The following is a 16405-nucleotide window of genomic DNA, read 5'->3' on the forward strand; positions in this document are numbered from 1 at the left end:
TTGATCAGAGTCTCGTGCTGACAACGTGTTGTAAAATAACTAAATAAATAAGGAAGAAGTAACAAATATAAAATATGAAAAAAATATAATTAGATAACTCAAGTAGTAATATTCACTGGAATTACTATATCAATATAGTAGATATAATTAATATATTTAATAATATTAAAGTATATAAGAGAATAGTACGAAAGAGAAAGAATATAATATGTTGTTATGTGTATATATATATATATATATATATATATATAAAGATAGAAAGAAGTATTAAAAGTAAAGAGAGAGAAAATTGCATTTGCTTTTGTTTTATTATTGCTGTGTGTAAAAGTATACGAGGATGCTTGCTATTTATACATGTAAAATGATACCACTTTCAACTTTCATTTATTGCCATTTGTCTTGTAAATGGATTCATTTAGTCTGGAGAATGAAATCCACCTAAGCCTTACGTGGTTATCCATGGTCATCCACCTTTATCACAACAGGATTGGATTTAATATCTACACTTTTTTATATTCAGATCTAATCAGCATATTTACGAGTCGAATCCGATCGAATATCAGTTATATACTTATATCCAGCTTTTTTATTTAAATAAATTAATAGGAAAACCAAATTATTCGATTCCAATACATAAATTTCGAAAATGTAATTTCTCTAATTATATAATATATAAATTGTCCTAAGTTTTTGTAATTTAAATAATATATGAATCACATTATTCTGAGATGATTTATGTGCATTGTTCAAAAACATATAAATTATCACAGGCCTTTGTGTTTTATAAAATATATATAAATCGTCTTAGGCCACTATGAGTTATGTTTTTTACTCTAAAACTCATTGCTCTAGTACGATTTACGTGTAATTAACCACCCGTAGTACGATTTATGTGTTACTATGGTAAGGCACATTAGGTTGGGACGATTTACATTGAAAAACACAAAGCTCACGACCATGGAACAATTTATGTGCTAAAAGAGGCTATAAATAAACGAAAACGATGTATATCGAGCTATATTTAAGTTGAGAGTTTTGGAAAGATGACTAAGAATGTGTTTTTGCTAATTCATTACCGAAAAAAATTGATGAAAACACAAGTGATGAGATGTAACGTTCAGTAGTAAAAAGCAGGTCAAAGTGTTCGTAAATCTTTTAACGAGTTTAGAAGATTTACGAAATAGTATATTACAGAAGTAAATAAAAAATAAATAAAATTCATATGAATAAAACCAAATAAAAAATTTTATACACAACATAAATATAGTACAATAAAAGATTAAAAAAAAGAATTTATATAAACAAAAAAAGTAAAAATATCATAAAATTAATAAAAATAAGAATTTATATAACAATATTTGTCATATGAATAAAAAATACAATAAAAATAAATAAAAATTATATGAATAAAATCAAATAAAAATAAAAAAATTTCATAAAAAATATACATATAAAAAATAGTATATTAAATGATAAAAAAAACTCATATGAACTAGAAAATAAGATCAGTACTATTTTTATTTACTTCTATAATCTACTATTTTGTAAATCCTCTAAACTCGTTGAAGGATTTACGAACACTCTAACCTGTTTTTTACTACTAAACGTTACACCCTCACTTTTTCATCAATTTTTCTCTGGCAATAAACTACAAAAACACATTTTCAGCTATCTTCCTAAAACTCTCAACTTAACTATGGATCGATATACATGGTTCTCCTTTATTTATAACCTCTTCAGCACATAAATTATTCCATAGTCATGAGCTTTGTGTTTTTGAATGTAAATCGTCCCAGCCTAATGTGTCTTACCATAATAACACATAACTCGTGCTAGGGTTGAGGAGTGACTAGTTATACGTAAATCGTGCTAGGACAATGAGCTTTAGGGTAAAAAACGTAACTCACGGTGGCCTAGGACGATTTATATACCTTTTGTAAAACACAAAGGCATGGGACGATTTATGTGTTTTGAGCAATGCATTTCATGCATAAATCATCCCAGGTAACATGATTCATATATTATTTAAAACACAAAAGCCTAGGACGATTTATATATTATATGGTTTAGGGAAATCATGTTTTCGAAATCTATCTAGAAGAATCGAGTAATTTGGTTCCTCTATTAATTTATTTAAATAAAAAAGCCTCCACAAAATAAAAATATATTAAAAAACTAATTTCTATTAAAAATGAGTCCATAAAATATATTTTCACTACAATAAAACTCTTTTTCATTCTTTTAAATATGATTACTCATACAATATTAAATAAACCAACTTTTCTTAAATAAGGAAAATAAAATAATACAAGATATATAAATAATAACTACTAATTGAACTAAAACATAAATACAACATATATTATTTATTTATGAAGTAAATACTAAATCAATATTCGAAATATTTTGATATTAACAAAATAATACCTGACTTTATTATTAATAAAATGGTGCTTAAATGATTTTAAAATTTAACAAGCGTATCCTCGTGCTCGTCGAAGTACATCTCCGATAAAAATGATGTTGAGCTAACCACCATTTTTTGCTGATATGACAACCTTCTTAAGCTAATTACTTACCTGTAATTACCAATTAAATTAAATAAATTCATAGGTAAAAAATTCCTAATTCACACTACGTTTACCCTAATTTTATAGGACTAATCTACGCTTATTACTACTTAATGTGACTAATTTTCTTATTTTTCACTCAAGAGTTAAACTCAAAGGTTACAAAAAGTGAGAAACGTTGCTCTCAAAGTTGGTCTAGGTGCCAAGGTTAACAAATCGACATGAGAGTCATTATTTATTGGAGAGCTTCAAGTAAAAGGCCTTGCAAAGAGCATCATCACGACACCATTGATGACGCCATTGACGAGGTAGGTTTCGCTTCTTTTCATTGTTGTAGCCTGTGATAGTGATTGAGTAATGGTTATTGAGAGCAATGGTTACTTTGTCCTTAATCTTACTATAATCATTGATTAATTAAGCTTTTGTGTTTGCTGTGTTAAAGAACCAAGGCTTTACCTCTGATTTATTCTTTCTATGTTCCTTTTGTCAATTTTCAGATGGATCGTCTTGTCTCGTTTATGTATCATCACATGGGTTTTTTGCAGAAGGATAGAAAGAGTAATGTGAGATATGATAAGGTTTAGTAACTGAAATACATAGGGTAAATGTCGAAACATGTAACTTATTTTTTGTTAAGGGATTATTTTTAGACTTAGGTTATGATGCATGAGCTTCTTTAGTTATTTTTTTTATTATTTATTTGAATAAAGATAGTGATTTTCTTATTTTAATTGAGATGTTTTGTGCTTTAATCAATGTAGCTTGGAATTGCTTTGTGCTTTGATATGTTTAATAAATTGTTGAAAGATTTTAGACAAAAACAAAGGAGGAAAAGGACAATCAAAGAAGTACCTGCGAGAACCAAAGAAGGTGCCATGCAAAAGGAAGCAACCTCCCAGGAAACCAAGAATTGAAGATAAGTGCAAAGAGAATTTGTGGATGCTATCATCCTGACCTCTTCATACTCGAGTGAGCATAACTTGAACTAAAAAAGTCCAAATGAAGCGGTTTTAAAGGCGTTAAAAAGCTAACTTCCAGAGCTTTCCAACAATATATAATTGTTTATAGTGGACGTTCCGTTTAACCCACGAACGACCCTCATCTTTGAGCTCGAAAATTCAGCGCGAAGAAATCTAGCGTGGGACATGACCCACGCCCTCTACACGCCCTCCATGCACCAAAACACCCCTGAAAGTGCTCCATGAAGGCATGGGACATCCCCATACACCTAGCCATTCCTGCCACACCCAAAATACGTCTAAAACACCCCTAAACACACTCTTACACACCATGCAATACTCCAAACTCTATACAAGCATGGTATGCCACATTTCCCACACCCATACATGCCTTGTCACACTTGCCTCACCATTTTCACTCTCCATTCATCACTAACGTGGGACGTCCCCTACGCCATTCTTCACTCTCTTCACCAACGTGGGATGTGGGTCACGCCTACTCCACACCCAAGCTTCCAGGCACGAAGACGTCCAACGTGCCTCACGCCTAAACCTTCATCTTTCACCAACATGGGATGTTGCCCACACCTCCTCCATGTATGAAGCTCCACGTCCCACGTTGTGCCAAAGGCTAGCAGCCCCATCTTCCTCTCCACACAAAGACGTCGCATGTAGCCTTTCCTTATGTCCCATGTTGGGCCAAAGGCCAACAGCCCCATCCTCCATGCTTGCGAAGACATCGCACGTGGCCTTCCCACGTTGGGCCAAGCTCTAGCAGCCCCAACCTCCAAGTCCTTGAGCACGTGGGACGTTGCACACGCTAGGAACAAGCCAAGCCTCCAATTTTCAAGGGCGTGGGACCTCTCTCACTTGACCCACATCTTTGAGTGCAACACCAACCCCTGAAAGGTGTGCATTAAGAAGGCTACAAAGCCAATTTTCAAGCCAAGACTTAAGTGCAAGTCCATGATTTCAACAAAGCTACACATCAAGTTCTTAATTTCAATTACAAGGAAGATCACTAGTTAATTAAGAGTCATTAGAAAAGATTTTATTAGGATTTAATTTGATTCTTTTTTATTTAGTTTGAATTTAAATTTTAGATTTTGGTTTTAGGTTTTAAATAAGGACTTTGTCCAGGAACTTGGACATCACGTAACACACTACACCATACTTTAGAATCCTATTTTTTATTCCACCATAAGCAACTAATCTCCTTTGTTAAGGTTAGGAGTTTTGTTCATCTTTTTATAGATTATTAATTTAAGTGTTTTACTTTATTTGAGGTCTGTGCTTTGATCTAATCCATGATTGAGTTTTCGTTCTTCATCCCTAAAGATTTAGAATTGTTGGAAAATATTATGACTCCGTTTTGGATTCTAATATTGTTTTGGAAAATTTAATATTGGAATTAGCTTGAAAACTCTTTCTTATGACTTTTTAATTTAACTAGGAATAGTGTTTCAAAGAGTATGCGACACTTTGTGATTTTTAATTGCTCTAGTTTGAATAAGTGACATAAAATTTGGATTAGAAAACTTTTGGAAATCATTCTTTCTTGTAAGTTTCAATTGTTTAGAACTAGCTTGGATAAGTGACATATAATTCAACTTGAGGACTATTCTTGAATCTTATTTGAAACTAAATCAGATTTGTGCTTAACCTCTTTTCTTAATTGGTTGATAAAGGAATTGGCGATTAGTTAATTTAGAAGAAATTGGGTTGTCAAGGAATTGAAATTCAATTATATATGATTTTGATTGATCTCTGCATGCCTCAAATAAATAAACACAATGATTGTTTTCCTAGAGAGTGAACATCTCTAAAATCTTAACATTCTCACCATTATTATTTTCACTCACTGTTTGCTATTTTATTGCCTCTGTTTTCACATTTAATTCCTTCACTCCTTTGTTTCGATTTGTCTAATTTGAATTAGTCAACTAATCATTGTTGCTTAGTCATTTAATTCTCGTGAGAATGATAACTCACTCACCGCGGTATTACTTGATACAATTTAGCGCACTTGCCGAGTTGTGGCTTTGCAAAAATCTGCATCAGGTTACCTTAGATATAATGAAGTTTATTGGTTGGAACTTGGTCTAGATTTAGCCGAGGGGCTGAGGATGCTTAGGACAAATGCTGAAGTTATGAGGATGTGAGAGTGCTATGAAGAATGACAACACTCTGTATCTTTATTTTGACCACCTTATTGATGCCAATTCTGACATTATTGAGAAAAATGTGGTCTCTAATGTTAATAGTGAGAGTGTGTATGAAATTAATCAATCTGATGATAACGTACATGAAGATGATGTTACTAATAAGGAAATTGGTGAGACTAATGAGAAGGGGAATGAAGATACTGTTGAAGTGAATAAGGTGAATGAAGCTGTGAATGAGGTCACTGCTGTAGTGAATGAGAGGAATGTTAAGGTTAATGAATTGAATGTGTTGGATTTTTAGGCTCCTTTCTTATGTGGAGAAAAAGCCCAAATATTGGTATCCAAGCCTATAGATAGTTAAAGTTGCTGAGGATGTGCTAGAGTTGAAAAGAGAGGTCCCATTTTGTCAAAAACACAAGCATTGAGAGAGAAAGAGAAGAGAGAATACTATTCATGTTTTCACTAGAGCAGCAAACTTTGAGCATCTGTTTCTCACTCGTTCACCGTTGGATCGGAGTAAAATTTGGACTTCATATTCGCTATATCTTGTTCTTCACTCGGAATGGTAGAGATTTTGATTGGAGGTCTACAGTTGGAGAAATCAAGCTTGGACAGAGGCTCTATTTTTTTGTATCTTCATCTTTTTTGTTCTTGTTTATGAGCTTTGAAACTTGAGTTGTTTGGCTTATTGTATGCACGTTTTGTGCAGTAATTTGTGACTCTCTTGTACCCTATTTTTTTTTTATCATAGTGAAGCTGTTTCTTGATCTTGGTGACTCGTGGTTTTTACTTCTCACGTTGAGGAGGTTTTCCACGTTAAAAATCTTGGTGTATTAGCTTACCTCTATTTTCTTATTTGTGTGATTTTTCCGTTACTATTTGGTATTATTGTGCTGCTATTAGTACTTATTATGAGTGAGTATTATTGTTCTTCTTATTCTTGCAAGTAAGAAATTGTGTATTTTATTCCTATCAGAATGAAGGTGTGAATGGTGCTATGAATGAAGTTAGGAATGAATAAATGAAAATAATGAGACCAAAGTTGCAACAGCTCCAGAGAAAGGTGCTAAAAAATTTAGAAAGAGACATCCAAAAATATCTATAAACTTTTCTTGTTTGCAATAATATCTATAAACATAAATTTAAACTTAGCTTAACTTGTTGTTCATTTATGGTTGTATGATTTAAGGTGTTGTCAACTATGGAAACATTGCAATTGCTGCAGTATCACCTAATGTAGGTCCTACACTAGCAGCAACTACCATATACAAATTCCTCAGCAGCATCATCCTAAGTTAGCACAAGGCCTTTAACACCTACAATTATAAAGAGGGGAAGATCAACTTTTGTGAGAAAAAATTCAGTTTCTGTCAGAGAAAGAAGAAGCAGCTTTAGGAAAAGAATGACAACCACTGTAACCACCAACAAGCTTCACACCATCTGCAGTAGTTGCACCACCACCACCTCCTCAAAATAGGATTAAAAATGCTATTGTCAGACTTTCTATTGGGTTTACTCCTCCAATATGAACTAGGCCATTGAGTACTGTAGTCCCAAATAGTGGGATTGGACCTATGACACACAGTCCACTCGTTAGTCTACTGGTTAGGCCCAATCCTTAAGCCCTAGTTTTAGCTCCATTAAGGCCACCAAGTGTGACTAGAAAAATCATGATAGTAGTAAGCCAAGCTACCTAGAACAGGTTTATGGGGTTTATGTCTACCCATCTTTGAGGAGGAAGAAACAAGCTGACCCACCACCAACAAATCGATCCATCAATGACAACAACAATTGATAGTGGAATGTTATGCAACTTAGTAGTTTTTATTAAGTAATGTACTTTGGGTCTAGATTAGTAGTTTGAACTTTGATGTTTTGTGTCCTTTTTGGGGATCTTTTATGTTGTGTCTGGATGTCATGGGATCTTATTGGTATTTTGTGCCCAATTTTTGGGATTTTAGGTCTTCAATTGAACATTTATCTTGGTGGTGTGTCTAATTTTTTGGATTTTAGGTCTTCAGTTGAACATTTACCTTAGTGGTGTGTTTGGTATTTTGAACTAATTGAACATTAGCTCTTTAAATATCTTAGTAAGCAGGGTATCTATAACTTTTTTATTAGTTAAATTTTTGAGTAAAGTATCGTTTTTGTCCACAACGTTTGGGGTAAATCCCATTTATGTTTCTAACGTTCAAATCATCCTATTTGTATCCTTAACGTTTGTAAAAGTGATTCAATGTTATCCTGCCGTCAATTATACATCATGAGTGCTTTAGTTTGAGTTTTAAAAATCTCTTATTGAAGTTAGAATACAAATGTCTGGGATAGAATCGATGATCTATTCTGAAAAATAGCTCATCAAATGTTGAAACTAATTCCTACAACATTTACATAATTCACTTTTCTAGGGACATAATTGAATCTAAACACAAATAGTGGGTATAATATTAAAATCGAACATATTCAAGTGAGACCTAATTGAGAATGAATACATTCATGTGAGAATAATTGAAAAATATAATCTAATTTGTTAGTATAATTGATAGTAGGATAACATTGAATCACTTTTATAAACATTAAGGATACAAATAGGACGATTTAAACGTTAGGGACACAAATAGAACTTACCACAAACGTTGGGGGCAAAAATGATACTTTACTCTAAATTTTTTGTCTATTAAAGTTAATATAGATATCACATTATTTGCTATTTTGCATATTTTAATACTTCAATTATAAGTCATTTCTTTAGTTTGTAGCAATCATAAAAATAACAAATCATTCACACCCCAAAAAAAATTATTTATTCATCATTAATTGTTCTGCATCTCAATTATATTCATTCAATGTGTACAATACACATCCACTAAACCATTTATCTATTTAGCCAAATAAAACAGATTCACAGCCACACTTAATCCAATGAACATAAATGAAACTAAGAAGTAACTCAACCCTTCTAAGGTATTCATTCAATTCAGTCATCACAGGCAGCACTATTACCATCCTATCAAATTCCACACTATTAACACACTTGTCACTGATTTTGCCTTTTTTCTTCACATCTATATTGCACACCTTGCTATTTCTGAAAGATCCTTCTTCATCCAAACAATACTCTTGTATATCATCTAATCATTGAAAATACCTGCAACAAATTTGTTTGTTCAACCAAGACACAACGAATTCACAGATTAGATAAAGAAAGTGGAATAAGAAGAGAAAACGAAATAAGTAGACACAATGCTATGTCTTCACTTCATATGCACAGAATTTTGATTTTTACCTTTTACATAGGGCGTCGTAGAAACCATCTATCAGGGTTGCTAGTTGTCTTTAACTTCAACAGAACCACTAGGAGGCAACAAAAGCATGTTTCATCATAGGTTTTGCTCACAAGCTCTGACATACCATCCACTTCAAAAGCTTCAAGTGATGGGTTATTTCTCCCAATACCAAATTTCCCACGACGTGTGGATGAATTCATGCTTCAATCTGCAAATTTTGGGCAAAGCAAGCTCGAAAGTCCCAATTTAGGGTTCAGGGCAATGTTAGTGTGAATTAAGTATTTTTTACCTATGAATTATTTAATTGGTAATTACAGGTAAGTAATTAGTTTAAGTAGGTTGCCATATCAGCAAAAAACGGTGGCCAGCTCAGCATCCTTCTCATTGGAGATCTGCTCCGGCAAACACGAGGACACACTTGTCAAATTTTAAAATTATTAAGGTATCATTTTGTCAATAACAAAAGTCAGATACCATTTTGTCAGCACTAAAATCTTTCGAGTACCAATTTGATATTTACCTCTTTATTTATTTATTATTTGGTGCGGAACTGCGTATATACAGATTGGATCCACATATATTGAATATATTGATGTGATAACTATGATCCGATCCAATATGAATGCGAATCGGATAGAGATAAATACCATGAATTTGCGGATATGATCCAATTCATGAATACCCCTAGTATGAAGTTGAATGTCATTATCCTCTATCCTCTATGTCTTCCTTCATTCCTTCACCCACTGCCCACTATGTCTGAATTTCTCTCAAAATTCAAATCAATGCCATTGTCCACTATAGTTTTTCACTTCCAAAGCTTTTGACTTTAACACTCCAAACTAATCATCTTCTACTAAACCTCATTGTAAGATATTCCATTATCATCAGTATAAAATCATTTTTATATTACTGATGAATAGCAAAGATGAGGATTAGTCTCACATTGGAGACCCCATAGCTTCTGTCTTACTGTTTTCAGTTGTATTTGGCGTATTTTCACCTTAATAAATGAACATATATAACATACTGAAAGTCTAAAAAAGACTAATGTTTTATATAGGATTAAAAATACAAATAATAAAGAGTAAATACCCTATCCGGTTCTTGAGTTTTTTCCTGTGAGTCATAGCGCACCTTAATCATTCTTAAACCTCAACCAGGCCCACACCAATTAAGAAAAATGGACAAATCGACCCTTGTTACCAGATGACAAAAGATCGCCGCTGATATGTCAGGTAACAGTGCTACGTGTCACCTCCAAATGGTTGCAGGGACTAAAAGTCCTCAAAATTCCAACCTTGCACCTTTGTTTCTCCTTGGATAATGCACCCCTTTGTTTCTTTTCTTCAAAGTCTTCCTTCATTCACTCACTCATTTCCAATTTCTTTCACACAAACACCACTAAGCTTCTATTTCTTCATCAATGGCGGACACCATTGAGCTTCTATTCCTTCATTAATGGCGGATTTCACTGCCACCCCTTTCACAACCACTAAACCTCATTCTCCATTCACTTCAAGGATTCACCATTCAAAACCTTCTACCACCATCACAAAAAAATATAAACCTAAAATACCTAATAATCCATAGGAGTTTTAAGCAGGTAAAAATTAGGAACCATTTATATAATATATCACGTCATACGCATAAAAATTCAAATTTTTATTTGTTCAATAACAAAAAATAAATCTAGAAATTGTAAATGAAGAAGAAGCTAATGACTTCGGATTTTCCGATGAGATTGGCGACGATGGAGGTGGCTTCGAAGATGATGGAGGAGGTGTCGACGCCGTTGAGAGAGACGTTGGTGGAGATGTTGAGGCACGACATCATTTCTCTCTTTGTTCTCAACTGCTTCCAGTGAACTGAACAAATGAAGAGATGAACAAGGAGGAAGAAGAAGGGGTAGGGAGGAGGGTTTTTAGTCCCTACAGCCATTTGGAGGTGACACATGACACTGTTACCTAACACGTCAGCAGCAACCTTTTGTCATTGTCATCCGATAACAGGGGTTGATTTGTCCATTTTCCTTAATGGGTGGGGGCTAGTTGAAATTTAAGAATAATTAAAATGCGCTATATCTCACAGAAAAAAGGCCTTTAATTAAAATGCGCTATATCTCACAGAAAAAAGGTCAAGGCCAGATAGGGTATTTACCCAATAATAAACATATATAACCACCGTACTCATTTTTTGCTCGTATCTCTCTCTTTACTTCTGTTCACAAACTAAGAATCACATTGCACCCTTTGCTGTTTTTTATGGTAAAGTTGCTTAGACACATGGAAAGCTCTAAGCCAAACAGAACAGAACAATGTATGATATTGGCTGATTAGATGAAAAGTGAACAAGGTTTACAACTACAAAATCAAACTTCAGTGTGTTTTCACAATGGCATACATAATAATTTTATAAAAGAATGATGTTTCAACTTTCTATTGATAAGTACCAAAAAGAATAAGCATAAATGTGGAGAAGAGAAGGCCTGTAATTATGCATTTCTGTTAAGGTTTAATCCCCAACCAAACAAACAATGGGGAAACAAAAAAGCCCATATATTACAATTCTCCAGCATCAACAACCAAAGAATATTATCACTAAGAATTGCTTCTAAGTACAGTTAATCTATTCCCACTACAAAAGCCAGTTGATTGTAATGTTGCCAAGCCATGTGAACAATGGAAACTGGACCAAAGCAATAAACAGCAAGAGATAGTGGTGTCTGCTTGAATCATAACTTCTCACCTCTGCGAAAAGGACTCTCTTCATTGTTTTCACCAAGAATACTCCCATGCATAAGCAGGTCCACGGCATCAAAAAGTAGTAAGAGTAACCCAATATTATTCTTCCAAGAACGGCCAAACATATACCGGTGAAAGTATAACCAGCATATGCTATAATGTCTAGCAGTGGCGCTTCCCCACTGCCCAATGAAAGTAATGTTACTTTTAGCAGTGAAGCTTGCATAAACCAACCAAGCAATCCCTTGATGAATAACAAGTTCAAAGCTTCTGGACTAAACCTGGACATAAATATTATACAGTACCATTAAGAAACTTTGAGAAAACATGGAGAGAAGCTAGAGAGTGAACAAAAATGAGTTATACAGACTAAACTAAATTCTCAGTGTAACAAATCATAGCACAATCGTGAAAAAATTCTAAATAAAAATCATGAAAATAGAATTCACAATCTCTGTAACATCTAAGAAGCTCAAGACTTCTAATGCTTCCAATTAAGTTCTTACGGAATGTTAGACTGAAACATATTAATAAATTTTCGACTTAGGAAAAACAATTTTAGTACTTCAAACATAACTGGAAGAAGGGAAAAAAAGTCATGACACCTAGAAACTACAACACATTATACACTGATATGCCGAAGTTATTTGCAATGAAGAAAATTTCTAATGTTAAGCACTTTCAATATAACTTAGAGCATCATCTGTTTCATTGCACCACCACATAAGAGGTATTGTACTTCCTTCCCTGCCACATTATACCACACAACACACAGATCCTTTTCACATAATCATTTACCAACACTTTAAAATAGAGCAATTAAATTCATAATACATGGTTGAGACATTAAAGCCTAAAGGAGGGAAGTAGATTGATCATTTAAAATTATCCCTATCTACAATAGCACATTAGGCATTAGCTGATATTTTGGTAAAATTGGTTCTGAAAATGCAACCTCCGGAACTGCTGTCATAGTATAACCACGAAAGTTTAATGTAAAAACAATGCATCTTAAGCTATGCTTGCACTTTTCTTCCCAGGAGTACTATTTATTATGCAACATAGAGAAAATAATTGCAATATAAAAGACATGATATTTTACACAATCAGGTAATATAGCATCATAGTTAACCCAAACTTGATACTAATAGAGCATGCCAATACTGAATACTCTAGCATGAAAATGAAAGCAAGGAAGAGAAGATTCACGTACTTTCCATGAAGACCCAATGAGAGGCCCGCAAGAACAACATAGGTACCGAATGCCATTAATGGAATGTATAGATCTGGCGCGTTTATGTCATAAATTGGTGGTTTATAGGACAGCCTGCCACCAACTGGTTCAGTAATTCTAGTCCAATGACCCTGAACAAGGAAAAGAAAACAACAATATAACCAACAAGTACATGAAATAGGATAATAAAATGGAAACCCAAGGAAAGATGCAGGAGGGAGTGACATTACTGCTTACCCGATGCAGGAATGGAAACAAAACCACCTTCAATTTGTTCTTGACATAATGGTCATTAACTTGAAAGTAGTATTGAGGGTCAGAAAAGTATCGACTTATCTGCCATTTAATAAAATACATAAACATTGAATCCACATCTTTAGAGAGTATCTATAGTTAAAGTAAGCAGAGATAGAAAATCAAGGTATATAATGCTAATTATTTATTTATTTTTGGTTTATCCTTCAAAACTGAAAGTGAGAACATAAGACACATATGAAATAGACTGTAAAAGCAAATAAAAAAGAATCTCAAACTTTCATGAAAGTATGAAACTAAACTGAGAACTCTACACATTAAAGTGCCAATTACACATCGACTCTGAAAATCAACAGATAAGCACTACATACATTAGATCAACCACTTAGAGATGATACATAATCAAATGAATAAGCTTCAACAACATCATGTTTAGCTAAATGTAGTCGACTATATAGATCAACCGCCGCTATTTCTTCCCATCATAATGTTGAAATCATGTCCACAAACATCTAGTAAAATAAATTCTTTGCAAAGAACAATGGTAGAAGAATGAAACTTACATTGCTCTGGACATACTCAGAACTTGACCCTAATATTTTCCCTCCATAAGCACCCAATCCACCTCGAATGAGTCCTGAGCCGGCAACATTGAATGCACTCCCAAAAGGGTTAGGTTGCGAACTCGCCGGAGGCTGCTGTATTCCGGGTTGCGGTCCAACATTATTGTACATTCTTGCTGCAATTATCACAACAAAACAATAAGCACCATAAATCATTTCCACATATTTCATATTGCATAGTAATAAACATTCTTACAAAAACCGATCACAAGGGTTCAAAAAAATAACATTACATGCAACTAATTGATTCGGTTATAGAGAACGATAAGTACGAAGGACTCAACAGAACCAAAGCTCATAAAACCCTAATTCACCAAAAATAAAGAGCGAAATGAACGTAGATTCGAGATCCATCAGAGAAGCAATAGAAATTTACGGATCGCATGTAAATTAGAAAACAACGTAATCTGTCATTCGAAGAGTTGTGAAGAAGGAGGAGGAGGAGGAGGAACCTGGTAGTAGATTGGTGAGAGGGAAAAAATGGCGCCGGAAACAACGAGAAGAAGAAGAAGAAGAAAGAGTGTGAGTTGGGCGAAGCAGATCTGATCTGAGATATGGGAACTGAGAGAGATGAGCCTTCTTTGTAACTGCTACTCACACCATACGCAAATTCAATGTTTTTTCTTTTTCTTTTTTTTTTTCAAATAATATCACAAATTGGTCGGTAACAGTTTTTTTTATTAAATAAATTAGTTTGTAATAAAAAATTCTGATAAATTAATCTTTAACTAGTATTTTTATCCATAATAACATTACAGAAATATAAATTTTTTCAAATTTTATCGATTTTGTTCTGATATTATAGATTATGACACAAAAAATTTATAAAATTAAATTACTTTTACAAAAACATTGTAGGAGACAAAAGTTTTTATCGACTAAAAAGGTCAGAGCCTTTGTAGATTAAAAAAATCAAATAATATGATTTTTAGTTATTATTTTTAGGTGAAAGAATTTAATTTTTTATTAATAATTAATTTTAATATTCATTTCTAGAATTTAAAAGAATTTAACGTATATACTTTTATATTTGATTAGATGTTAAGTCTGTTGCACAAATAGAAATAATTAAATTTTATGCTTGATATTTAAAAATAATTTTTTTCTCTATGTATATAAAAATATAATTAGATATTAGCACCAAAAGTTTATATTGATAGTTATAAAATTAACTTAAAATTATTTTTAAAAAATAATTGAATCTTGATTCTAACTTTTAATCACAATATTAGTATTCTCTCCAAATTATATGTAATAAATATTTGAAGAAAGAGAAATAAAAATATATATTAAAAAGATAAGCAGTAAAATTTTAAAACTAAATAAAAAATATGTATATAATAATAATGTTATTATTTTTATTTGAATTTTATTATTTTGTTAATTTTATTTTATTTTTTAGAATATAAAAATAGATAAAAATAGAGAATGAGAGAGAAAAAAAGAGAAAGAAGAAGAATGAGAGGAGTTTGTTAATTTTGGAAAGAAAAAATTTATTTTAATTGTAATAAAAATATCAAGTGATACATTTTAATTTTTTAAATTATTATTATAAAATATAAATTATAAATTATATATAGAGTGAAGAAAAAGGTAGAGAGAAATAAAAAGAGAGAGAGAGAAAGGTGGATAAGAGAACGTAGAAATGGAGTTTATTAATTTTGAAAAAAAATTTCTTTTAATTTTAATAAGAAAGTATCATGTGACATATTTTGGTTATTAAATTAGTTAGTAATATGTAATATAATATATATATATATAATATAGTTATATTTCAATTTCAATTTTAATATTTTAATTTAATTTGAATACTGTTCATACCCTGACCCAATGCTAAAGGTACAGCTCCCAACGAGAGGCCCAATCCAAAGGATTGACCCTCCCTCTACATCGACCTTCCCTCAAGAAGTCGGTTCTTATCACGACCTGCTCTAAGGAAGTCGGGAGTACAGATTAACTGGCAGATAACACCTATTCGAATAGGTAACTGCCCCTAGAATCTCTCAACCCACTTCCAGGAGTCATATCCCAACTTCCCTAAGAGAAAGAGACGGTTAATCCTCCTTAAAAGGAGGATCTAATCCAACGGTGGTTATTGATTCACCACTATAAATACACTGACATCCCTCAGGTATCTCTAAGTCCCAATACTCTCTAGACCTGCTTACACCCTTGCTAACTTAAGCATCGGAGTATCTTTGCAGGTACCACCCCCATTCTCTCGTGCACATAAGTCGGACGGAGGCCCCAAGGCGTAAACCTGCTCGGAGGTTCCCTTCCTCAGACGATTGGGCCAACCAGCGAGTCCAGCCCATTAATCTCTGGTTACCCAACGTAACATTGGTGCCGTTGTCAGGGAACCGAGAGATCAACCAGTAATGGCGGACAATTCACCAGAAGATGGTCATACGGCGTCCGATTCTGAGCAAGAGAATCTCGACGCTGGAAACAATGATGCGAATATGGCGACCCACCAGGGTGGCGCCGATCAGAACAGAGAAGGTACTTCAGGATTAAAGGACCCAAAGGCAAACTCTTCTAATGGGCGCGAGTCCAGAAAGGACGGAC

The 16405-nt window shown here is 33.3% G+C and overlaps 1 protein-coding gene across 1 annotated transcript; it reads right to left on the reverse strand.

Annotated features, from left to right (window-relative positions):
• Positions 1 to 11391: 11391 nt before the first annotated feature.
• Positions 11392 to 14492, reverse strand: LOC112784356 (uncharacterized). The gene is made up of 5 exons (XM_025827530.2): positions 14290 to 14492; positions 13778 to 13953; positions 13197 to 13295; positions 12939 to 13090; positions 11392 to 12006 (listed from the first exon to the last, which is right to left on the reverse strand). Exons 2-5 carry the CDS (start codon positions 13946 to 13948, stop codon positions 11619 to 11621), a joined length of 810 nt encoding a protein of 269 aa, XP_025683315.1. The 5' UTR covers positions 13949 to 13953; positions 14290 to 14492; the 3' UTR covers positions 11392 to 11618.
• Positions 14493 to 16405: the final 1913 nt, after the last annotated feature.

The sequence above is a fragment of the Arachis hypogaea genome, chromosome 20 (genome assembly GCF_003086295.3).
Source record: "Arachis hypogaea cultivar Tifrunner chromosome 20, arahy.Tifrunner.gnm2.J5K5, whole genome shotgun sequence".
Classification (NCBI taxonomy): domain Eukaryota; kingdom Viridiplantae; phylum Streptophyta; class Magnoliopsida; order Fabales; family Fabaceae; genus Arachis; species Arachis hypogaea.

What these genes read in the sequence shown, in the direction of transcription:
- LOC112784356 (XM_025827530.2), bottom strand. Translation starts at nt 13,948, where the DNA reads ATGTACAATAATGTTGGACCGCAACCCGGAATACAGCAGCCTCCGGCG. An exon ending in CTGAGTATGTCCAGAGCAAT is followed by an intron (nt 13,296 to 13,777) that starts GTAAGTTTCATT and finishes ATTAAATGGCAG; the next exon opens with ATAAGTCGATACTTTTCTGA. An exon ending in TGTTTCCATTCCTGCATCGG is followed by an intron (nt 13,091 to 13,196) that starts GTAAGCAGTAAT and finishes TTCCTTGTTCAG; the next exon opens with GGTCATTGGACTAGAATTAC.